The 26,167-nt window shown below is 49.2% G+C and overlaps 1 protein-coding gene across 1 annotated transcript in view; it reads right to left on the reverse strand.

Annotated features, from left to right (window-relative positions):
• ENDOD1 (endonuclease domain containing 1) overlaps window positions 1–18,945 on the reverse strand; it is a 32,830-nt gene extending 13,885 nt beyond the window's left edge. The window contains exon 1 of the mRNA XM_061143827.1: window positions 18,622–18,945. Coding sequence (XP_060999810.1) covers window positions 18,622–18,921 — 300 coding nt within the window. The 5' untranslated portion in view covers window positions 18,922–18,945. The remainder of the gene's footprint in view (window positions 1–18,621) is intronic.
• Window positions 18,946–26,167: the final 7,222 nt, after the last annotated feature.

Below are 26,167 nucleotides of genomic sequence, written 5' to 3' on the forward strand. Positions count from 1 at the left end.
CAGAGGGTACAGCGCAGGAGACCTGGGTTCGATCCCTGGGTTGGGAAGTTCCCCTGGAGGAGGGAATGGCAACCCACTCCAGTACTCTTGCCTGGAGAATCCCATGGATGGAGGAGCCTGGTGGGTCACAGTCCATGGGGTCGCAAAGAGTCGGACACAACTGAGTGATTTCACTTTACATAAAGGCAGAGGAGGAACACGGCCTCAGCAGGAGAAGCAGAGAAGCAGGGCCCACAGGGGTAAGCAAAGATGCTCCACCAGCCCCCCACAAGCCCCCAAGGAAGAAGGGGCCCTGGGAGGGTGGGACAGCTTAGGTCTCCGGACATGCAGCACTGGGGAGCATCTCAGGGGGACAATGAGCATCTCAGGGAAGTGATGGGGTAGAGGGGAGGGCGTCCCTGAGCAGGGCCCCTGTCCCAGAGGGCTCCGGAGCTGCGAAATCCAGACAAGCCTCAGGGCCCAGGGCCACTCTTGCAGATTCGTCACCGGGGAAGGTCTTTCCTGAGGGGAGGAGCCGCTGGCGGAGATAGGGCGCGCTCTGCGGGACCCAGACGGGAAGCTCTGGCTCTTGTTGGCATCCAGGCGGGCAGGGCCAAGAGCCACAGGTGACCGCCTATGGCACCTCCGCTGGGAGGGCAAAAGCAGGAGCAGAGAGGAGCGGGGTGGGCTCGGGGACTGGGCAGCTGGCAAGGGGAGGGGGCTGGCCGGAGTACAGACATGGCTGAGGGGTGCGGGAGATGAGGGAACCCGGTGCTGGGCAGGCCGACCCCAAAGGCAATGTGGGGAAGGGTCAGCGCAGGACACCGGGGAGACAATTTCAACAGGCTGAAAGAATGATCTCCCATGAGAGCCACAGTAACCTTCAGATGCGCATAGGATGTCCTTGCAGACCAGGAAAGAGGGGCTCCGGGGAGAACGGACAGGCCTCTATCACTGCTGCAGGATTTCTCCCTGGGCAAGCTGGTGGTGGAGAAGGATGATCAAAAGGTTGCTGGAGCTTTGCCCTGATTCGCCCTAGGAAGGGTGGAGTCTCCTTCCCCGGCACAGTCTTAGTCTCCATAAGCACGGGCTGATAATGATTCACACCAGACCCTGTGGTCGCAAGCAACCTTGCCAACTCCTATCTAACTGTGGCCATGGGGACAGGATGTTTCCTCTGGGGGTTGGTCTGTTTTTCAACCACAGTCAAGTCCATGGATGAGTTGACAGCGGGGAACTGTGATGCATAAACAAATTAAAGAAACCCGGTCACCCCATGGCCCATCAGCACGTGGGTGGGAGGGCCCCCTCGCAAGGAACCGAGAGGGCAGCTGACCATCGGAACATCAGATAACCTTATCAGAGCTGGAGCTGGAGGCTGCGGGCCAGCCCTCTGCACGCTCCCAGCGTCAGAATGAACTAGATCTGAGGACTCACCACGGAAAACACCCAGGTATCAGAAAAGCTGTGTTTCAAAAAAGAAGCGGAGGCCAGCGGGCCCACAAGAGGCAAGGAAGGGCTTTTGAGGAGAAATAAACCGCCAGGCCTTTCAGCTCTCAGCAAAGGCATGAACAGAGCTCTGACCCACCCACTGCAGGAAAAAAAGAAATAAATCCTCCCTGCTTGGCACCAAAAATCTTCCTTATCCTCTTGGGAGTAAAAACAGCTTTAAAAGAATCAGAAGGATGCTTTTTTGTTTTTTTTTTTTTTAGGGGATGAGAAATGCAGGGATTTTTGTTTCCTGAACAGCCTTCCTGCCCTGAGTCACCCTTCCTCCAGGCTGCCCCCACTGCCCCCCGCCTCCGGGAGGAGCTGCCCCGGTACCGGGCACTCGGTAGGCGCCTGGCCGGCATCTGCAACACCGCAGCCGTGCAGATGCAAAGACACGCGACCGAGGCGTTCTCCCCTCCTCGGTCAGAAGACGGCGGGACAGGAGAGGGGAGGAAACGATGGCGCCCTTCCGAGTGAGACCTTCCTTTGTCTTCAACATCCGAACAAATGCAAATGAAAGGGGAGGGGTGAAAAACTGATCCAATCCCGAATTTGCCTAATGACCCAGGGAACTCAAATGGGGGGCTCTGTAATAGTCTAGAGGGGCGGGAAACGGTGGAAGTCGGAAGAGAGATTCAAGAGGGAGGGGACCTAGGTACACTTGTGGTGAATTCATGTTGATGTGTGACAGAGATCAAACCAATATTGTGATCAACAATCAAGTAAAACTAAATAAATATTTTTTTTTAAAAAAGGAAAGATAAAGTGAAAGAAAAAAAGAGAAAGTGGAAGAAAAAGAAAAAAGACCCAATCCTAAATTGGCATTGGGTGAGGGCAAGGGAGGCCTTGAGGGCAGACAAACTCCCGTGGGACATCTCCCGCCACTTCCCCAGGAGCCTGAGACAGTCCCCGGCGCCTTTAAGGCCTCTCTGGACCTGTGATACCCTCTCGGATTACAACACTCCTGGTCCTATTCCTCCTTACTCACTGAAGCCAGTTTTCCACTCTACTGTTGCTTTCTTTTCCAGAGCAATTATTTTTAGCATTTGACTATGTGCTACAGAATTCAGAAAAGTCAGTTAAATTGAGACATCGCTGTTTCTAATTTTTCCCCCCTTCTGTGTGCAGACAAGATCAGAGGTTCTTAGAATCACCTGTGTATACTCAGTTGTGTTCGACTCCTTTCAACCCCATGGACTGTAGCCCACCAGGTTCCTCTGCCCATGGGACTTCCCAGGCAAGAAGACTGGAGTGGGCTACCATTTCCTTCTGTGTCTCCAGAGGATCTTCCTGACCCCGAGATGGAACCTGTGGCTCCGGTATTGGCAAGCAGATTCTTTACCACTAACGCCGCCTGGAAGCTTCAAAAAGCTTGAGTGGGGGGTGGTGCTTGGAGAGCAGTTCAGGATTTTTTCTTTAAAAGTTCTCCAGGTGATTCTAAATGGAGAACCCCTGTGCTAGATCACTATCAGATTCATCTTTGGTCTTTAGTGGAAATAAGCCCCTCCCTGGGCAGCTTCCACAGGAAATTAGTGATGTTCCCTTAAATCAATACTTCTCAAAATTCAGTCTGTTTTAGGAGCAACTTAATCTTGTTAAAAATGCAGATTCCTGTGCTCCACACCGGAGATGCTTTCAGAAGGCCTCTGGTGGTTTCAAGAGTGCATTTTTAACCACCACCCCCAGCAATGCTCATGCCGGGGCGGGGGTCCATGGACAACTCTGAAGCACAAACGCTGATGGGGTCAGCTCCGGTGGTAGCCCCGCTGGGCTTGAATTTTTCACAGCCTATTAATACTCTGTGAGAGGTGTCATCCTCAAATTGCAAGAGCTGGGATGGTAAAGCCGAGAAAGAGAATAAAGCATTACAGGGCCATTCGGATCCTCCACTCATCAGGGCAGCTAATGTTCTGATCACAAAAACGGGTACTCATAGATTTCCCACCTTACATGTGAAGTGAGAAGCCTCTCTTTGCTATTTGTACTTTTTGGATCATATCTCAGTACTCTTTCTAACATCTTCAATATCATCCTGTACTTGCAGGCCAAGTGACAAACTGGCACAGTCATGGCCACCCTCCCCCCGCCAATGCCTCCAATGCCTTCTGTCAAAGCTTCTCATTCATCAACCAGAAAAGTACAATCTCGTCGCCCAGCTGAGTCAGTTACCTGGTTACTATGGAAACGCTGCCCTGCTTACCTCTGTGCTGCGGCCCATGTCAGCACTGGCTGGAGTGCCTTCACCAATCCTCTCTGCTACTTATGTCCTATCTGGGGGCCCAGGCCTGGCTCTAACCTCAGCTCCCGTGTGGGGTGCTCTTCTTTGGCCTCCCAGATCCATTCTCCACCCTCTTCCATGCCCTGCTCTGTGTCCCAGGGGCCTGATTTCCAGGGACCACACCATCTGAGCTCTCCTGCCCTCTGGCTTCAGACTGGAGCAGCCAACGGGAGGAGAGAAGACACCCGATTTATCCCCTCGCTCCCTCCAAACTCCGGGAGGTGGTGAAGGACAGGGAAGCCTGGCTTGCTGCAGTCCACGGGGATGCAAGGAGCGGGACACAACTGAGCGACTGAACAACCACCTCCCCAGCTGGCTGTTGCAGTTCTGACTCCGGCTGAGTTTATCTGCAGTCACAGCTCACAGCTCTTACCAGGCTCCCTGCAGGCCCCGCAGGCCTGGGATAGTGAAAGCTTCCTACAGTAGCCAGGCCCTGGGTACTTGAGCATCTTATTGACTTCTTTGCATGCACATGTGCATGCTTAGTTGCTCAGTTGTGTCTTCCTCTGTGATCCACAGACTGCAGCCCTCCAGGCTCCTCTGTCCAGGGGATTTCCCAGGCAAGAATACTGGTGTGTGTAGCCACTGCCTTCTCCAGGGGATCTTCCTGACCCAGGGATTGAACCCGGGTCTCCTGAATTGGAGGCAGATTCTTTACCATCTGAGCCACCAGGGAACCACCAGCCTGTTGACTCCCTTAATTCTCTATAGTTTCTTCATTCAATTCTTACAGTTAAACTACTTTAGAAGTTCCGTCTGTTTCCTTCTCAGACCCTGGCTGATACAGCCTCAGTAAGATCTTTCCCAAGACCCCAACTCACCCAGTCCTGGGAGATCACACCCACCTCAAGGTCTTTTGTAGCATGAATCACACACATGGTTGGTACACAGGCCAGGCTGCATTGAGTAATGAGGGTCCCTGGAGTAGTCTAATCTGGCTGCCCACCCTACACTCTCCCAGGCAACCACTAGCTCTGCCAACTATGTCAGCCAATGCGCCACACTCAACTCTTACGTCTAACTTAACCTAGTACTTCTGACCCTGTCCCTAAAGGGGCAGTGTTTCTCATCACATGACCTCTCCCACCCACCTCCTTCCCAGGCATAACTAAACGATAGCCAGTCTGGCGGGCAGCCTACCAGATGGCTCTCTCGGATTCTCCATCCAAGAAGCTCAGAGCCTGACATTGTCAGGGTTGGGAGGTTGCTAGATGGCCTTCAGGCCTGGCAGCCAGGCTGACCCATGGGAAATGGAAGAGTTGGTTAAGAGCAAAAAGACAGAGGAGGGTGGGAGAGAGATCTGGAAGGCTCTGTGGGACTGCTGTCTTTCCAGAAGTTTCCCTGTTCCGGATCCTTTAAGGCCTATGTGTACCTCTCTTCCTGTGCCTGTGAATTTACCAGTGATTTCTTACAACCGGCCTGCCCTTCCCCCGCACAAGCTTGGGTACGTTTATGATTCATGCAGCAACAAGCCTGAAACCCCGGGAGTCCTACTCTTATGGGAACCCAGGAGAATTGAGGCAGGGACCTTGCAGACCAGGAACTTTCTAGATACCTGGATTAAATCTTGGGCACAAAGGAAGAGACATTCCTTGGTTGCAGAAGTCTGGGAACGGATAAGAGGGGCACCCCGGGGACTGAGAGAAGGCACTCCTACTACATTCCTCAGCAGAGGAGAGCATCAGTGGGCAGGGGAACCCAGACGACAGAGTGGGAGCGGCTGAACCCAGAGGAAAAGCTGAGACCAGTCATGGGCAAGGCGGCAATGAAGCAGGGCAGAGGGAGAAAGGGCATTTCAGCAGGAACACTGAGACGTGTTACTGAAACGTCTGACCTCAGGGTCAGACCTAAGGGGATGGGAACCCCCATCGTGGTTGTCTCCAAGGAAGGCATGGTCTGGGAAGCAAAGGCTCCTTATTCATCCCACATGCCTAACATACGTGTATTGAGTATGCAGACACAATGCAGTCATCCTGAACCTCCCAAACTCATCCACAGGGTGGGAGTCTTAGGCACTCAGCCGTGTCCGACTCTGCAACCTCATAACCTGCCAGGCTCCTCTGTCCATGGAATTCTCCAGCCAAGAACACTGGAGTGGGTTGCCATTTCCTTCTCCAGGGGATCTTCCCCACTCAGGGATCGAACCCAGGTCTCCTGCATTGCAGGCAGATCTTTTTACTGACTGAGCTATCAGGGAAGCCTCATCCATAGGGTAGGGGTGATTTATGAGTTCTGGGCCACAGATGGAGACTTGAGCTCTGTGAGATTCAGTCACCCAGTCAGTAACTAACAGAGTGAGCTGTTGTTGTTAAGCTGTGTTGCTAAGTCATGTCCGACTCTTTGCCACGCCCTGGATGGCAGCAGGCCAGGCCTCCCTGTCCCCCCTATCTCCTGGACTTTGCCCAAGTTCATATCCATTGAGTTTGTGATGCTGGGACAGAGCTGGGACTCAGCCCAAATCATCTCACTACAAAACCCATCTTCTGAATGACTCCATATGCCCAGTCCTTGCCCCTTCCAGTGGGGCATTTCTTGTGTCTGATCCACCGTCTTCACTAGGTAAAAAGACACCTGAGGGCAGGGACTAAGTCTTGTCCCAGGCCCACGTCATGGACTCCTATTTCTGGGCTTAGACCCCAAAACTCAATAAATGGTTGTGACACTAACGATAATAAAGATACTACTAGAGGAATCAATCAGCAGCCTGATGTCTGGGGACTCTTCCATCAGAGAAGCTAACATTCTTCCCTTGCTGCCCAGGAGTGAAGAGATGAAGGTACAGATAATAAACAGGGTGAGCCTATTTCTGCCACTGAAAGAAAGTGAAAGTAAAGTCGGTCAGTCGTGTCTGATTCTTTGTGACCTCATGGACTGTAGCCTACCAGGTTCCTCCGTCCATGGGATTTTCTAGGCAAGAATACTGGAGTGGGTTGTCATTTCCTTCTCCAAGCAATATTCCCGACCTGGGTCTCCCGAATTGTCCATATAAACCCCAATTTATTCACAGAAAACAAACTGAAGATAATCTTTCATCTATGATTAGCTGTGACCACATTTATTATGCAAATGAGTGACAGGAAACTCCCAGGCTCTGACTGGCCTGGGACAGGAATGGAGGAGCAGAAGGCCATCCAATATTGACAGCAGAAAAGCAAGAGCAGCGACAAGCCGGGTCAATGAGCTCCCTGGGTGCAGAATTGCAGCCTGCAAGGTCCCACTGTCAACTCAATAATGTGTCACCTTCATCTGAAAACTAGGGAAGGCTCACAGCCAGTCTCCACGCAAGACTGTAACTAACTATGAGATGGCCAAGCTCCAAAGCTAACAGGCAAAGTGCTATCTTTATCTTCAAGTTCATGAGGGAGGGGGACCTGACAGCCCTTGGGTCCTTTGCAACAACATCACAGCTCTCACATCAGTTCAGTCCAGTTGCTCAGTCATGTCTGACTCTTTGTGACCCTATGGACTGCAGCACACCAGGCCTCCCTGTCCTTCACCAACTCCCAGAGTTCACCCAAACTCATGTCTATTGAGTCAGTGATGCCATCCAACCATCTCATCCTCTGTTGTCCCCTTCTCTTCCTGCTCTCAATCTTCCCCAGCATCAGGGTCTTTTCAAATGAGTCAGCTCTTCGCATCAGGTGGCCAAAGTACCAGAGTTCAGCTTCAACATCAGTCCTTCCAGTGAACACCCAGGACTGATCTCCTTTAGGATAGACTGGCTGGATCTCTTTGTAGTCCAGGGGACTCTCAAGAGTCTTCTCTAACACCACACTTCAAAAGCATCAATTCTTTGGCACTCAGCCTTCTTTATAGTCCAACTCTCACATCCACACATGATCACTGGAAAAACCATAGCTTGGACTAGACAGACCTTTGTTGGTAAAGTAATGTCTCTGCTTTTTAATATGCTGTCTAGGTTGGTCATAACTTTTCTTCCAAGGAGCAAGCGTCTTTTAATTTCAAGGCTGCAGTCACCATCTGCAGTGATTTTGGAGCCCAAAAAAATAAAGTCTCTCACTGTTTCTATTGTTTCCCCATCTATTTGCCATGAAGTGATGGGACCAGATGCCATGATCTTAGCTTTCTGAATGTTGAGTTTTAAGCCAGCTTTTTCACTCTCCTCTGTCACTCATCAAGAGGTTCTTTAGTTCTTCTTCACTTTCTGCCCTAAGGGTGGTGTCATCTGCATATCTGAGGTTATTGATATTTCTCCTGGCAATCTTGATTCCAGCTTGTGCTTCATCCAGCCCAGCATTTCTCACGATGTACTCTGCATATAAGTTAAATAAGCAGGGTGACAATACACAGCCTTGACATACACCTTTCCTGATTTGGAACCAGTTTGTTGTTCCACGTCCAGTTCTAACTGTTGCTTCTTGACCTGCATACAGATTTCACAGGAGACAGGTCAGGTGGTCTGGTATTCCCATCTCTTTAAGAATTTTTCATAGTTTGTTGTGATCCACACAGTCAAAGGTTTTGGCATAGTCAATAAGGCAGAAATAGATGTTTTTTCTGGAACTCTCTTGAGTTTTTGATGATCCAGCAAGATGTTGGCAATTTGATCTCTGGTTCCTCTGCCTTTTCTAAAACAAGCTTGAACAGCTGGAAGTTCACAGTTCACGTACTGTTGAAATCTGGCTTGGAGAATTTTGAGCATTACTTTACTAGCGTGTGAGACGAGAGCAATTTTGTGGTAGTTTCAGCATTCTTTGGGATTGCCTTTCTTTGGGATTGGAATGAAAACAGACCTTTTCTAGTCCTGTGGCCACTGCTGAGTTTTCTAAATTTGTTGCCATATTGAGTGCAGCACTTTCACAGCATCATCTTTTAGAATTTGAAGTAGCTCAACTGGAATCCCATCACCTTCACTAGTTTTGTTCGCAGTGATGCTCCTAAGGCCCACTTGGCTTTGCATTCTAGGATGCCTGGCTCTAGATCTCATATCAGGAAATGTTTTATTTGCATCCAACCTCAATCCTTCTCGAGCTGTTGAAGCTTAAGACCTCTTGTCTTTAGCACAAAAGGCAGCATCTGCTTCTCCATGTTTTGTCACCAACAGCCTCTGAGGTTAGTAAATCCGCCCCCAGGCAAATCACTTCCCTTTCTTTGACCTCTCCTCCAGGCTTTTGCGAATGTGCTTTTCTTCCAGCTCCTCTAAAGGTGAGACTATTTGGCAGCAGTGATGGAACACCAGGTTGGAAATGAGATGCCATCAGCTCTGTCACTTACTGGCCTTGTGACTTCGGGCAGCCCAGGGTCAACCCAGGCCCACTCTCTTCTTAATGTAGAGGAGGATGACACCTCCTCTACTCAGGAGGGCAAAGAGGGTCGTTATTTCAGGCCACCTGTCAGTTATACATGATTTTAAAGTTGTGAAAGAAAAAGGTGATGAAATAGACTTTGCATTTCAAGTCCTCAGGCCTTCTAAATATTTATTGCATGAAAGTGCTTCACGAGACAAACTGTTTATGCCTCTGTGCAAATTTGCTCATCAAAAGTCCCTTCCCTCTCCCACTCCACGGGGGTGCTGATTGTTTGAGAGGCTAGTTAGACATGGCTTCACAGAATCCAAAAGGATGCTAATGCTTGACCAGAAGAAAGGATATGAGTGCGCACAGGTCTCTCTGTATGTGATAGAAATTTCTGGAATGTTACACACACACACTCATACTCACACCCATACACACAAACTGTGAAGACTGGCTATCTGTTAGAAGTGGGATCTTTTTCTTTATATACTTCCAAAATGCTCAGAAATCTTTTTTGTTAACCATAAGCACATGATTACTTTTATCATCCTAAAAAGGCCTAAATATAAAGAACTACCACCACCACCACATTAAAAAAGTTCACGGAAATTGACTGTAGGTCTCAATCTAGGGCTGCCATGCCCTAAGAGGAATAAGACTGCACAGCTTTCAGATTTCACTGCCAACGCTCAACCCGTACCTAGTGAGTGCTCAATATTCAACAAGATTTACTAATAAGCACACACTCAGGGCTGGCATCGCGCTAGACCAGAAGCTGGCCAGCCGCAGCCTGTGCACCAAATCCAGCCCACCACCTGTTTCATAAATAAAGTTTTCTTGGAACACAGCCACGCTTACTCATTTACGCATTGTCTGTGGCTGCTTTGTGCTAGAACACCCGAGCTGAATACTTGCAACAGAGACCAAATGGCCCCACAGTCTAAACTATTTACTCTGTGGCCCTTTACAGAAAAGGTCGCCAGCCTCTGTGTTAGGATGGTGAGTGTGACAGGCCCGTATCCTGCATGCATGGGACTCGGAGAGTAGTCAGGGGGACTCAGTCACACAAATAAATGTACATTTGCACCACGTTAGCAAAGAAAGGTGTCTTTGGTGCCTTTAGAGAGTATAATTGGCAGCTGACGGCTTCCCTGGTGGCTCAGATGGTAAAGAATCTGCCTGCAATGCAGATCTGGGTTCGATCCCTGGGTTGGGAAGATTCCCCTGGAGAAGGAAATGGCAACCCCCTCCAGTATTCTTGCCTGAAGAATTCCATGGACAGAGAAGCCTGGCAGGCTAGCGTCCATGGAGTCACAAAGAGTTGGACATGACTGAGTGACTAGCATCTCATTGGCAGCTGATGTAGTTGGGAATGTCATGGAAGACAAAAAAGTCCAGCAGATACAAAGACCCTATGATGCGAGAGAACACAGAAATTAAAAACAACAACCAAAACAAAACAGGAAGAAGCCAAAGTGGACAGAGGTTAAGGCCTGGCAACATGTGACAGCCGATAAGGCTGGGAGGGGACTGGGAGGCCAACCACACAGGACTCTGGAGACCCTGATAAGGACTGTATCTGAGGAGAAATGGGGAGCCCTTGAAGGGTTTCCAGTGGGGTCACTGGAGACAGGGTGAATGTTTTGAAAGACTTTGACTTCCAGGGGGAGGAAGGCTAAAGGAGACCCAGGCAGGATGGGTCAGCCAGTTGGGCAGCTGTTTTGCAGAGGCCTGGATGAAGATGGTGGCATCTTGAACCCCAGGGTACAGATGGTGGGGCTTAGAGGGGTGAAATCTGTCTAGTGAGGCACAGAAGCAAGGCCATCCACCATTCCAAACGGTCCCACCTGGCCATGAAGGAGGCATCCAAGGTCACCACGGGTTCCATGGTTTCAGATACAACAGACATATTCAAGAATGAGAAAAGATCTTTCTATGGTTCATAAGCCCAGCTTTCCTTTCTCTGTGCTTCCTGTGTGTTCTGAGACTGTGGTGGATGCCCAGTATTTCAGATACATAAATAGTGGCCATTTCCTCACATGGTCCCTGTTCCATCATGCCTCCTGGACAATTCAATCACCCCTAAAATGAAGGTAGAAGTCAACTGGAACATGTAATTTAATTTATGTCTTCAAGCCCTAGTTCAGTCATCTATTTCCTGTGAAAAAGAAGTACTCATTTTTCAATTTTGATTAAAAGTATAAAATGCCCTCCTTTGACCTCCTGTGAATGAGCCATACGTCTGTCAGGCACTGGGTCAATAAAAGCATGACTGGAATACTAAATGGTGCTTCTATTTTGGGTTCACTTGATGAGTTGGTTTCTTTCTTATGTCTCCTTCCTTTCAATGGACAAATAGCATATGTGTCAGGTTCTGTGGAACCAAAAGGCTACGGGACCACTCAGAAGATATGATATGCAACATGAAGGAAAAGACACTGTTGACCAAACAGGAATTCTGGGAGCAAGACCAGATCACTGGCAATGAATACTACTGGCAAGTGGGAGTATTTATCTTCTCATATTTCCACTTGTAGAGTTGTCAGTTTGAAAGGAAGAGGAATTTGAAACCCAACAAATAAAATCTTTATTCCTCGAGGCGAGCCCCATTCAATCATCATGAATTGTAACTGAGATTTCCAGAACAGTGTGTTAGAAGCCCAGCCAGACATCATCCAAAGAACTGGATTAATTCAGTAAAATGAAAATAACACATCAGTCCGTTAAGAATCTGGAGAGAAAATACTGACATTGTCACTGGAAAGCAGCATGACAGAGCAAAAAGAAAGCTAAGAGCTTTGGAGTGAGGCAGCATAAGCAGCTGGCAGAGATAACCTTGGATAAGCTATTTAATGCTTCTGAACGTCAGTTTCCTAAACCACGAACCATGGATTATAAGACCTAGAGTTGTTCTATGAATGAGCTAATTTGTGAAGATCCTTGCACACAGTAAGGGATTAATAAATGATAGTTCCTTTCCCTAAACTGCTCAAATTTAAGTCTGGACTGAAAGAATGGTGTACAGATCCATCACACTAGATAATTCCAGGACAAAGAGTCACTCAAATGTTCTGCCAGTCCAGGGCAAGTACCCTAACTTGCTCCTGAGAGCGACCACGAATCCGATGGAGACACTCAATTCAAATATGAAGAAAAAGGCAGCAAGGGGGAGAATGTGTGACTCCTGTTTTTACTACCTGCTAAGGAGAAATTGTGAGCAGATGACTGTGGAAGCTGCCCTTGAGTCAGGCGCTGCCGGGCGCCCCTCAGGCTCGGCACAGGAGCCTGGAATGCAGTTGCTCACTGTTTGCTTTACGACAATCCATCTCCTGGTTGCTCAGGACAGGGCAGGTGCAGGCAGCTCTGGCCCCTGCTTTGTTCTGGTTTTTCCAATCACCTATACCCGTCCGCCCATCCATCCATCTTCCATCCACTGTCTCTCACCATATACCTTCTGAGCATCCATCATGTGACTGTGGGACACAGACCAAGCATTTGAGAAGATACACAGATGGATGTTTTAGGACAGACAAGCAGGGTTGCAGGAGTTACCTATCTAATCCAGCATTCCATTCGTGTGTGTGTGTGCGTGTCTGTCTAACACCTATTAAAGGAAGACCTTACCAGTGTACACATTACTATTAAGACCTCACCATATTACAGGTTCTATGCTACACGCTTATATGTGTTATCTTGTTTGTCACAACTACTTTATGAGGTCAACATTGTTATTATCTTTAATGAACAGATCAGAAAAATAGGACTGGAAGAATTTGATTACACAGCTTGTAAGTGGCAAAGCAGGGATCCGAAGTCAGGTTTCGTAACGAGGAAGAAAGAATCAGAAATGTCCCATTTGCTGAGCCCCTTACCCTGAGATGTCAGTGTATGATATCTTCTTTGTATCTGTTCTCTGACACAATAAAAAGAGGGCTGGTGTTAGAATGAATGAAACAGTGCGTCTAACAGCTTCAGAAGATACAAGCAAGAAGGTACTGATGGAGATGAAAGATCAAAGACTTAACTGAGGTTCTAGCCATGACAACTGTTCACGTATATTTACTAAGATCTGAAACATGACTTCACTGGGCCCTTTAGGAAAATACTTTTGCCATTGACCAAAATATCTGCTTTACTCTGGAGTCACCGACACCTAAACAACATTCACATGGCCAGATACGTGCCCCCACTTGTCCTGTGACTGTGGAGAAAGAGAAATGGGGTAGAAATTAAGATTCCCATATGAAAGATGTACTGCCGGCTCAAGTCAATAAAGAATCTGCCTGCAATGCAGGAGACCCAGGTTCGATGCCTGGGTTGGGAAGATCCCCTGGAGAAGGGTATGGCTCCCCACTTCGGTATTCTTGTCTGGACAACCCCACGGACAGAGAAGCCTGGCGGGCTACAGTCCACAGGGTCGCAAAGAGTCAGACACAACTGAGCGACCACACTTTCCCTTTTCATGAAAGATGAGAATTAAAGTCCTAAGACCACTAATGCAGTGGAACCATGGGAGGTCAAAAATCTCCACAGTAAAACGAAAGAGCTCCGGACTAGGAGTAACTACTCATGAGTTCCAATCCAAGCTATGTGACCTTGGGCACGACAATTAATTAATCCCTCTGAGCCAGTTGCCTCATAGCTACAGTGAGGAGAATAAGATCTACCTCACAGTATTTTTGCAAGGCTAAATAAGTTTAGGCAGACTGTAAAGCCAGTTCCTTCCAACAGTCACATGTGTAAAATGACAAAGGCTTGGTGACTTCCCTTGTGGTCCAATGGTCATTCTGTGCCCCCACTGCAGGGGCATGGGTTCGATCCCTAGTCAGGGAACTAACATCCCACATGTCGCATGTCCAAAAAAAAATTTTTTTAAAGAAAATGACAGGATCTTATACATTGACTTCTAGTGTGAATTGACAAAATCCTTTGCAAAGACATCACTAGTACATTATCCAAAAATTCTTCCATTAAATGGAAATAAGTTGAGTGACTTAAAGGTCGAGGTTCCCTGTACTAAACCAGAACCCAGTCCTCAGTTCTGACAGCAAACCCTTCAGACCATTTCCATCCTGCTAACAGGGACACACGCTACCCCATCTCTTTCTTACCTTCTCCCCATTCTCAATTTTAAGGTGACCATGTTCCACATAAAACCCACAACACCCCTCTGTCTTCTCGGCTTCCTTTTGAAGTTCTCATTGTGTCCCTCAGAAGCCCCCTCAAATGTGGGGACCTGTTATATGACAGTGGTGGTCGTGGTGGTTTAGTCGCTAAGGCGTGTCCCAGTCCTTGTGACCCCATGGACTGTAGTCCACCAGGCTCCCCTCTGTACATGGGATTTCCCAGGCAAGAATACTGGAGTGGGTTGCCATTTCCTTCTCCAGTTACATGACGCTAAAGAGAGCTAAATCATTTGAGGTAGTTCCAAACACCAGAGCTAGAACTGGTGGGGTGGATTTAGAGGAAGGTTCCAGCTCTGCATATGGAATATGCTTGGAACAGTGGCGGCTGGCCAGCTGGGAGGCGAGCTTCTAAAGCAGGCAGCTCTCCACCAAGAAAGCTCAAGCAGAATATCTCACCTCCTGCTGCTGGATTGAACCACTGAACATCATATGATTTTATCCAGAACTTACTGAGTGCTTTCCAATGTCCTAGGCCTTAGAAAGGCTAGTATGAGTAAAATGAGGCCCTCAGCTCTCAAAAGCTCACACTGGAGAGACAAACTCATGAGCAGGTAGTTATAAAGCAGCGTGTGTGTGTGTGTGTGAGCGCACGCACACGCGTGTGCATGCATGTGTAAGCGCTCAGGCATGTCCAACTCTTTGCGACCTTAAGAACTGTAGCCTTCCAGGTTCCTCTGTCCATGGAATTTTCTAGGCAAGAATACTGAGTGGATTGCCACTTCCTTCTCCAGGGGATCTTCCCAACCCAGGGATCAAACCTATGTCTCCTATATTAGCAGGTGAATTATTTCCCACTGAGCCACCTGGGAAAGTGAAAATGAAAGTCGTTCAGTCATGTCTGCCTCTTTGCCACCCCATGGACTGCACAGTCCATGGAATTCTCCAGGCCAGAATACTGAAGTGGGTAGCCTTTCCCTTCTCCAGGGGGTCTTCCCAACCCAGGGATCGAACCCAGGTCTCCTGCACTGCAGGTGATTCTTTACCAGCTGAGCCACGAGGGAAGCCCAAGCCACCTTTATAAAACAATGTGGTAAGAACAAAAATAGAGAAATTACAGGGAATGCTGCGGGGTGGTCTAACTCAGGAGGTCTAACTCAGCCTCACTCAGGTGGGCTGTTCTTTCTGGAGGAGGTGACACCTGGACAGTCTTAAAGGATGGAGTAGGGGAAGCAGTGAAGGGTGAGATGGGGGCAGTGTAGGACGGGTGTTCAGGGTGAAAGGACTGAGCGTGAGCAAAGGGACAACCGTGACCCACAGAATGGTGTATGAGAGGCCCTCCAGGCAGCTGGATAATGCTAGAACAGTCCACGGGGGTGGGAGGCAGGCTGGAGCTGCAGACAGGAGCCTGGGGAAAGGGGACCCTGTAACCTGCATTCTGCAGCGTGAACTTTGTCCTGGAGGCACTGGGCAGCCAACACCCTAAGGGTTCTAAGTACACAGGTGACTAAGTTTCCATCTCCTTGGATTTAGAAAGTTTTCTTTTCTTTTCCCAAAGGGAGACTGCAGGCCAGCTTTGAGAACCGCTGACTTGAACTCGGGAGCCCCAGGGTCAGAACAGCCCTGCCTGACTCACCACCGAAGGCAAACACCCAGTTCCTTAGGTCCCTACCTCTTTCTCTTCTGTCTCCCGGGCCTCTCGGTAATGCTGACCTCACAAAAAAGTGATGTGGGCACCAGGTGACTCAGCATTACAGAGGGCTTGGAAGTGGCCGAAGTCCACGCTGAACCCTGAGCATCTTTCTGCAGCAGGCGCGCTGGCGGGGAGGCAGGTTTGCTGCAGTGAGCTCCAGGGCCCGCCAGCCTTGTGATCTGGCAGCTTCTCCTCCCTCTCACCTTCCTTGCCTTCCACTTAAATACCCGCTGGCTCCTGGCTGACTCGGTCAGACACCGGGGTGGGAAGGGACAGCCAGCACAAGCCCACCTTGCAGACGAAAGCATCCTTCTGCCTGGGCTCAGCCACCGGACCACTGCCAGCTTCCCAGGAGGGACGCCTGGCCTCCTGGGCTTTTCTGAACCGCTGCACCTCCTAGCTCTCGAGCTGCCCCCTCCTCAACCCAGGGCTTCCCTGACGGCTCAGCAGGTAAAGAATCTGCCTGCCAATGCAGGAGACACGGGTTCCATCCCTGGGTCACGCAGATTTCCCTGGAGAAGGGAATGGCAGCCCACTCCAATATTCCTGCCTGGGAAATCCCAAGGACAGAGGAGCCTAACGGGCTCCAGTTCAAGGAGCTGCTAAGAGTTGGACACAACTTTGTGACTAAACAACAACAACAACAACCTCCTACCCCACTGGCTCCTTCCTCCTCCCCCATCCTATTTTACCCCCCAGACCTATTCCTCACTTCTCAGGGCCCAGAGTCTCCACTGCCTCCCTGAAAATCCTGTCCCTCTCTTCTCTCCTGAATGAGTCATGCTCCTTCGGGCTCCTTCAGTAAGTGCCTAAATGCTCCCCACCCCTCCCACTTCCTTGATCACTCCATTCCCAACCCCGCCCTTCCACCACTCCCCTGCAGTCTGAGCACGAGTTGACCATCATCTACCTCCTGGTACTGGTTCAGCTGCTCCGACCATTCCCTCCACACGAATCCCTGAATCAGCCACACACGTCCCACTAAGCATATTCCCTCTGCTGGGAATGTCCTCATCCCTGTCCCCTTCTGAACATCCTTCCGGGCACAGCACAAATGTCACCCTGACCCAAAGGCTCTCTCCTCTCACCTCCAAGACTGATTAAATCTAGTAGGACTTTGTTTACCTTTTTAAACAGAGGGTGTTTGGCTTATGTTACAATAACAGCTAGGGCTGATGTATCAGGCACTCCTCAGAGAACCTTGTATAAAGTAACTCATTTAATTCTCAGAATCACCCTGTTATTACCTCTAAGTCAACCTGCCCAAGTTTACAGTGAGCCAGTGGGAGAAAGATTCTTTACTGTCTTAGCCATCAGGGAAGCCCCAGTGTATGCCTAAGCGTATCTAATTTACCAAGGCTTTTTCACAAGCCTGAGCTCATCAGCTGGATGTGGAGAAGGTAAAGAGGACAGAGGTGCAGATGGCCTGAGATCTGGTCAAGGTCTTAGAGCTAGAAATAGCTGAGTGAGATGATAGAAATTAGAACCCAGGGCTCTGAATAAAACAACAGAAAGTCAGTCCCCTGCTCATGGTGTGGTCCTGGGCAGCTGTGGCCATCAAGAAGGGGTAGGCTGATGTAAATCAACTATACATCAATGAAAACATTGGGGGAAAAAAATAAGAAAAATATCAAAGTCAGCCAGTTCTTTAAAAGGAAAAAAAAGTGGGGGGGGGGGGGTGCTGCATGTTCAGCTGCCCCCTCCCCCTATGGATGAAGTGCCCTTGGTTGTCGGGCAGGGGAGCCTGACCCAAACTTCTAGACAGAAGCTGGCTGAGCTGACTAGGGCAGAGTGTGTTAAGGCAGGTTCAGCAGGACCTCTGGGGACCTCTCGGAATGTTTGGTCACTCTCACCAGACAGAACCCAAACCCCCTGAGAGACCACATGATTTTCCAAGCGGTCTGATAATATATCAATAGATATTAAGAAAGAGTCAGGAAAAACCGGTTTGTCCCTCCCATTAGCTGGGGGCAGTCAATGATTCCCTACTACTTGTACCTATCCCATCCCATTTCTAAAACATCTGTATCTTTATTTCATTGACCTAAGCTCAGGGGGTGAAGAATCCTCCTGCAATGCAGGTGGCACAGGTGACGCGGGTTCGATCCCTGGGTCGGGATCGACCCTGGTGAAGGAAATGACAACCCACTCCAGTATTCTTGCCTGGGAAAATTCCATGGACAGAGGAGCCTGGCGGGCTACCGTCCATGGGGTCGCAGAGTCGGGCACGACCGAGTGCATGGCACAACCCAACACAACTTCAGATGGGATTTACTCAATGCCTTGTGCAGAAGGGACGGCTTTTGCAGCTCAGGTGGCTTCCGCAGAAGAAAGGCTTTTCCCTAGTAGGAAGACCGACCGCATCTTTCCACAAGTTTGGCGGCCTCTCTGAGCCTTCATCTACCCACCCATCCTGCAGAATCGTGGCAACAACTTGTGAGCTCCCAGCCCCCGCGTCCTGCAGATCCGACTGATCTCCTGGGTCACCGTCTCACGCTCCTCACAATTCAGGAAATGAATGAGACACTGCAGATGTCTACGCTGTAACCGCCTACTGGGAACCTCGGACCCTCGTAGCTTCATCTCAGGCTCGCAGATGGCCGAGCTCCGGCCCGGGGTGTTGACCCGGGTCTAGGCAGGCTGTAATTCCGGGGGCGCGGCGGGGAAGGTCGGAAACCCGGGTCTCCGGACTCGGGCATCGAAGCCCGGGGCCGCCGTTCCCCTCCCGACCGCTCGCGGGGGGGCTGCCAAGCGCCCTGCGAGGCCAGCCCGGCGACGGGGCTCGGGAAGCGCCTGGCTTACCTGCGGCTCCACCAGCCCGCGCGGCTCCGCGCCCAGGGGCGCCGAGCGCGCGGCGCGGAAGGCCGAGTACACGGGGATGCGGTGCTGGGTGCTGTACAAGGTGGCGAAGCGCTCGGCGCCCTCGGATCGCTGACAGATCTTCACGTGGGCAGCGGCTGCCGGCCCCGCGGGCGGGGTCCCGGCGTAGAAGAAGCGGTCGCATTCGCCGAAGCCGGCCTCCTCCTGGCGCACCAGCCGGGCCTCCAGCAGCCCGGCCAGGGCGAGGAGGCCGCCCAGCGCCAGGCAGCGCTCGGGGCCCATGGCGCGTCTGCGGGCCGGGCGGACGGAGCGCGAGGCCGCTCAGCTTGGCAGCCGGGAAGTCGGAAGCCGGGCGCGGCGCGGGTGGGGCGCGCTTGGCCGGCCTGGCTGGGCGGCCCCGGCGGCGGGGGCGGGCCCGCGTTCCGAGGCCGCGCCCACCTCGCGCCGGCCCCTCCGAAGACGCCCGCTCCCGTCCGCCCGGGGCTGGGCGCGCGGCTGCAGGGATGCCGGCCGCGTCCCCCCGGGGTGCCCCGCACCTGGCACCGCCTGGGCTCCGCCGTCCGAGTTCCCAGGTTCGGGGACGCGCGCTGCCCAGGCGGAAAGGGCTGAACCAGGTCGGCTTCATCCGGGGGCACCGTCCCCGGGGAGCGAGCCTAGAAGCCTCCGGAGACAGCGCGCCCCAGGGATCCTTAAGGATGACAAGAGGCGGCGTGAGATGCCCACAGCAACTGTGGCTCTTTGGGGCGGATGGGCAGAGACTACCCGCCCCCCCCCCCGGTGAAATCCGATACAAATCAGTCTCCCCCCTTCCCAATGGAAGTCTTAGCATCCGCCTGCACATGGACATAACTCCGTTGAAGTTTTAGCAGGTCAGAAGCGGGGACACCCAAGTTAAGAAATCCTGTTGTAGGAAATTCCTAAACTAGGTAGACTGTTCAGCTCTGTGGTTTACTTGGAATCAAAACCAAAACCAAGAAAGGAACGAGACCGGCCGATCTCACTGGTTGGTAGGTCGGTTGGTTCATTATTCTCTCCCGAGTGTCTGTGTGCCAAGCTGGGTTCGGTGACAGCGTACAGTGGTAAACAAGAATAGGATCCCTGCGGTCCAGATGACGAAACCTAGTGGGAAAGCTTGTCCTTAATCAAAGAAGCAGTCTATTAAAGGAATAATGGAACGTGGAGCATGGAGCTGTGAGAAACTCCCTAGGGGAGGCAGGGTCTGTTTGCGTGAAGAGTGTTGTCTGAAGTGAGACCAAGGGGATGTTAGCAATGAGGCAAAAGATGAAAGTACCGTGTACTACGGGGGTCTCCCAGCAGAAAGGATATGTTGGAGGGATTTAAGGAGGGTGGGTGTGGGTAGAGAACAGTGAACTAGAAGACTGTGAGAAATAGGGTTAAAGGAGGCAGGGGACATAGCAATCAGAGTGTCGTAGGCTGGAGGCTGTCAAACATTTTCCGCCAGGATCCATATTGAGAAAAAAAAAAAAAAAAAGCTGGGACTTCCCTGGTGGCTCAGATGGTAAAGAATGTGCTTCCAGGGCGGGAGACCTGGGGTTCAATCCCTGGGTCAGGAAGATCCCCTGGAGGAGGGCATGGTAACCCTCTCCAGTATTCTTGGCTGGAGAATCCCCATGGACAGAAGAGCCTGGCAGGCTACAGTCCCTGGGGTCACAAAGAGTCGGACGTGACTGAGTAACTTAGCACACAGATGAGAGATGGCAGCTGGGACTGGGCTAGTTCTCGAGACAGAGTCAGAATGCCTACCAGGGCGCCTCCACTCACATATTATGTTTAATCTTAGTTCCTAAGTGTGACACAGGGGAACTGGACCAGAGTGTTCTGACGCTTGCCTATGATGGCTCAGTTTGTGAGTGCAGAGACAGGTTTGGTCCAGGCCCGTTTGCTTCCTAAGCCTGGCCTTTCCTCTAAGTCACAGTACATTGGTAACGTGAGCCTGTAAAATAGGAGACAGGTTGTCAGGAGGACACATTTTGGAGCTTCTTAAGCTGTTGTTCTTAACAAATCCCTTATGGGCTTCAATATCTGAAAATGTTAACTAGGTTTGGTCCCTGACATGAAACCTAAACTTGTTTCTTACTTTAAAAAAAAAAAAAAACAAAACCTTTAATGTGATGTCACAGAAATGGCTAGACTTGAAATCCCCTTTGATATGGAGTAATAGGCTTCATGGGATTTTTTAATATTTATATTATTATATAGGATTATTCATGTTCCCCAATGGCAGTTTGTGTTGTCAACTCTAAACACAATTAAACAACTAGAAATCGGTCCCTCTCCTCTCTGTGTTCCCTGTACGTGCTCACTATGCTACTTATCACATTAGACCAGCTGTCCCCAACCTTTTGGTACCAGGGACCGATTTTGTGGAAGACAATTTTTCCATGGGTTTGGGGCGTTAGTTTCAGGATGATTCAAGTGCATTACGCTTATTGTGCATGCATACAGGCCTACGAAGTCACTTCAGTCGTGTGCGACTCTTTGCGACCCTATGGACCGTAGTCCATTAGGCCCCTCTGTCCGTGGGGTTCTCCAGGCAAGAATACTGGAGTGGGTTGCCATGCCCTCCCCCAGGGGATCTTCCCTACCCAGGGATCGAACCCGCATCTCTTATATCTCCTGCATTGGCAGGCGGGCTCTATTATCATTACATCAGTCCCACCTCTGATCATCAGGGATTAGATCCCAGAGGCTGGGGACCCTGGATGTTAGGGTATTAATCAGTCTGTCTTCTCTACTAGTCAGGTACTCCTGGGGACAGGCTTGTCCCTTCTTAGTCTCTGGGTCTCACTGGCTACCAGAGAGTCTGGAATAATAGATGTAATATGTGATTTTGTTGTATTTGAATAAATGCAGAATATAAAAATAAATTCTCAGTTTTATGACTAAGGCATTTATATGACCTTAATTCACTGTTTCTCAAACTTTCTTGATTCTTCCCCCTAGCCCCCCCAAGCATAACTATCTCTGCCACTACTCCTCCACACCCTACAGCAGATTCTAGTTTTCCTCCAGGCCCCAGTCAGGAACCAACACACATATACACAGAATATTTGCATATCCCACAGCTGGGGTAATTCTGTCTACTTTAGTATCTTTTAGTTTTATAGTATAAACAAGAGAGCTTCTTTTTGTTTGCCTGCTTTCCAAAGATAGAGTATACTATGATATTGAGTTTACTTTTGCAAATTACAAATGTCCACATGCCAAGATTCTGGAACATACTACATGGTGGGAGTACCTTGGTCTAATAAAAGTTTTTGCTGACAGCACATTCCAGGGGAAGAGTGTCTTTCACAGTGTCTTTATGAGTGATAATTCACTCTCTCCACCGAGGTCTGTTTTCTTTGCCACTGACTCTTCTCACCGGGGTGAGGTTTCACAGCAGATAGTCTTAGACCTCAGCACTCACACCAGTGCCAATCCAGCATCTGTCAATGCGTGTTAGTTGCTCAGTCATGTCCGACTCTATAACTCCATGGACTGTAGCCCTCCAGGCTCTTTTGTCCATGGAATTCTCCAGGCAAGAATACTGGAGTGGGTTGCCATGCCCTCCTCCAAGGGATCTTCCCAACCCAGGGATCAAACCCGGGTCTCCTGCATTGCAGGCAGGTTCTTTACCATGTCAGTCACCAGGGAAGCCCTGTCAATAGCCTCCAGAAAGGCCCAAAGAGGAAGAGTAATGGTCGATGTGGAATAAAATAACATTCTACTTGGACTTCAGTGGTTCGGTTGATTCTGTTCCAGGCTGTCTGAAAACATAGACCCTTCTCCAACTTTGCAGCCCGTACCACCTCACCTCTCATACCCAGTTATTAATCTCTTCACCTCCTCCAATTCATTCTGCAGCTGGAGTGGCTTCCTAAAAATAGACCTGATGGTGTTATCCCATTCTCACAGCCCATCACTCACTCTCCAGCTGCCTTGGGGTGAAGCCTGACTCCCTACCTGACAGCTGAGACCACTGAGATCTGCCCCTCGGGTCTCACCTCTGACAGGGGCCACTGGCCTCTGTGCTCCGAGCAGTGCTATTCAGCTTCCTGCAGTTCCTGCAGCAGAGTTCCTCTCTCTAATCCCTGAGACTCTGCATCATAAAATACTTCCCTTGGCCTGGAATTCTCCCCTTATATTCCCATCCCTTCATCTCTTTCATCTAGCTTTTTTTTTTTTTTTAACACAATCCAGCTAAACATTAGTTCTCCAGTCACCCGTCTTTCTAACAAGCGTGTCTTCACCCCTTGCCCTCCTGCTGTGCTATGCCCAGTTACAGGCCCTTTCTGATTGTGCCTTTCCTTTTTTCGGTCACACCATACAGCTTGCAGGATCTTAGTTCCCAATCAGGGACTGAACCCTGCAGTGGAAGCTCAGAGTCCTAACCCCTGGGCCACCAGGAAATTCCCTGATTATGCCTCTTAAACCTAGTTTTTCCCCCTGTATCTAACTACTACCTCCCCACTCAGACATAAATACAGTGCCTGCTATACAGTGGGTATTCAATACAATGAGTGAGTAAATGAAAGAGGAAAAATCCCTCATGAAATTCCATTTGGAGTCTCGTGGCTCTAATTCATTCATTCATTTTCAAACTGTTTTTAAAATATCTGCCATGAAGATGAATGGATAAGGAAGTTGTGGTACATATACACAATGGAATATTACTCAGCTATAAAAAGGAACACATTTGAGTCAGTTCTAATGAGGTAGATGAACCTATTAGAGCCAGTTATACAGAATAAAGTTAAGTCAGAAAGAGAAAGACAAACACTGTATATGAACACATACTTATGGAATCTAGAAAGATGGCACTGACTATCCTAAGTGCAAGGCAGCAAAGCAAACACAGGTGTAAAGAAGACACAGGCTTCTGGACTCACTAGGAGAAGGAGAGGGTGGGATGATTTGAGAGAATAGCACTGAAACATTTATACTGCCATATGTAAAATAGATGAGGAGTGTGAGTATGATCTAGGACGCAGGGTGTGCAAAGCTGGTGCTCTGTGACATCCTGGAGGGATAGGGCGGGGAGGGAGCTGGGAGGAGGGCTCAGGATGGAGGAGACACGTGTCTACCTATGGCCAGTTCATACTGGTGTATGGTAAAAGCCATCACAATACTGTAAAGTAATTATCCTCCAAGTAAAATGATTAATTTTTTAAAAATCTGCCTTGAGAGCTGGCTAGATGCCAAGAATTCATGGAGGATCAAAGTTAGACTTGGTCCCTGCTCTCACGCCAGCTTCTCGAAGGGCTCCATGGGTAACCAGAGCAGAAGGCAGAAGGTAACTGACGCTCTGCTTTAGACAGGGAAGGCAGTGCTGGGGCTTCCACGCCACTAATGAGTTCTGTAATGTAGACTTCATGCTGGGTCAGCTCTAGTCCAGGGCAAGACTGACACAGATCTTTGCACCACAGAACTCAAAGTAGGTAGGGAAGACAGACAAGCAATTACAATAAAGTGTGAGAGGTGCTCTTTAAGGGAGCTGTGTGCTATGAGGGCAGAGAAGGGTCACTGAAACTAATCTGGGAGAAGAACCTCCATAAAGACAGTAGCAACGAGGTAAAATCACACTTGAAGATATGTGTTGAAGCTGTGGCTCGTAAATTAGAATATAACTAAATTTCTGGGTCTCTGAAGCTACTTCTTCACCTCTCTTCTCTGCTGATTGTCCAACACGTGTATGAAACTGACAAGAAATAAGAAAATTAATCCCACTTGGATTATAAGGAGAGGTGAGGAGGCTGAGGAGTAGCTCCTATTTGGATGAGAATGCTTGAGTTATTTTCCTAATCATCACTAAACGTAAGAAAGCATGCCCCACTCAACCCTCAAGTTGAGAGTCAGAAGGACTCTGAGTCAAAAGTGGTGAACACCCAAGCCAGTCTGAGGCTGAGTCATGCTCTCTTGAAACTGTGGGCAGAACAGTCTTGTTTCTAGCAAAGTTAAACCTTGGATGAGGTCTAGAAATAACACTAGAAACCTTATGGAAGAAGCCATGTGTCCACATGCATACTCTCACCCCATGAGCCTGCAGTAAAAAAAGACACATGGTCCATAGAACTCTGAGCACTTCCAGATTGCTCAGCCATCTTTTGGATACTGGAATAGAAGATTAGAGATACCAAGGGAAAATTTCATGCAAAGATGAGCTCAATAAAGGACAGAAATGGTATGGGTCATTTCTGAACCTATAGCAGAAACGGTATGGAAGATATTAAGAAGAGGTGGCAAGAATACACAGAAGAACTGTACAAAAAAGATCTTCACGACCCAGATAATCACGATGGTGTGATCACTCACCTAGAGCCAGACATCCTGGAATGTGAAGTCAAGTGGGCCTTAGAAAGCATCAGTACAAACAAAGCTAGTGGAGGTGATGGAATTCCAGTTGAGCTATTTCAAATCCTGAAAGATGATGCTGTGAAAGTGCTGCACTCAATATGCCAACAAATTTGGAAAACTCAGCAGTGGCCACAGGACTGGAAAAGGTCAGTTTTCATTCCAATCCCAAAGAAAGGCAATGCCAAAGAATGCTCAAACTACCGCATAATTGCACTCACTTCACACACTAGTAAAGTAATGCTCAAAATTCTCCATGCCAAGCTTCAGCAATACATGAACTGTGAACTTCCAGATGTTCAAGCTGGTTTTAGAAAAGGCAGAGGAACTAAAGATCAAATTGCCACCATCCGCTGGATCATCGAAAAAGCAAGAGAGTTCCAGAAAAACATCTATTTCTGCTTTATTGACTATGAGAAAGCCTTTGACTGTGTGGACCACAACAAACTCTGGAAAATTCTGAAAGAGATGGGAATACCAGACCACCTGACCTGCCTCTTGAGAAACCTGTGTGCAGGTCAGGAAGCAACAGTTAGAACTGGACATGGAACAACAGACTGGTTCCAAATAGGAAAAGGAGTACATCAAGGCTGTATATTGTCACCCTGCTTATTTAACTTATATGCAGAGTACGTCATGTGAAACGCTGGACTGGAAGAAGCACAAGCTGGAATCAAGATTCCTGGGAGAAATATCAATAACCTCAGATATGCAGATGACACCACCCTTATGGCAGAAAGTGAAGAGGAACTAAAAAACCTCTTGATGAAAGTGAAAGAGGAGAGTGAAAAAGTTGGCTCAAAGCTCAACATTCAGAAAACTAAGATCATGGCACACGGTCCCATCACTTCTTGGCAAATAGATGGGGAAACAGTGGAAGTAGTGTCAGACTTTATTTTTTTGGGCTCCAAAATCACTGCAGATGGTGACTGCAGCCATGAAATTAAAAGACACTTACTCCTTGGAAGGAAAGTTATGACCAACCTAGACAGCATATTAAAAAGCAGAGACATAACTTTGCCAACAACGTCTGGTCAAGGCTATGGTTTTTCCAGTAGTCATGTATGGATGTGAGAGTTGGACTGTGAAGAAAGCTGAGCACTGAAGAATTGATGCTTTTGAACTGTGGTGTTGGAGCAGACTCTTGAGAGTCCCTTGGACTGCAAGGAGATCC

This window comes from Dama dama, chromosome 1, assembly GCF_033118175.1.
Source record: "Dama dama isolate Ldn47 chromosome 1, ASM3311817v1, whole genome shotgun sequence".
Lineage (NCBI taxonomy): Eukaryota > Metazoa > Chordata > Mammalia > Artiodactyla > Cervidae > Dama > Dama dama.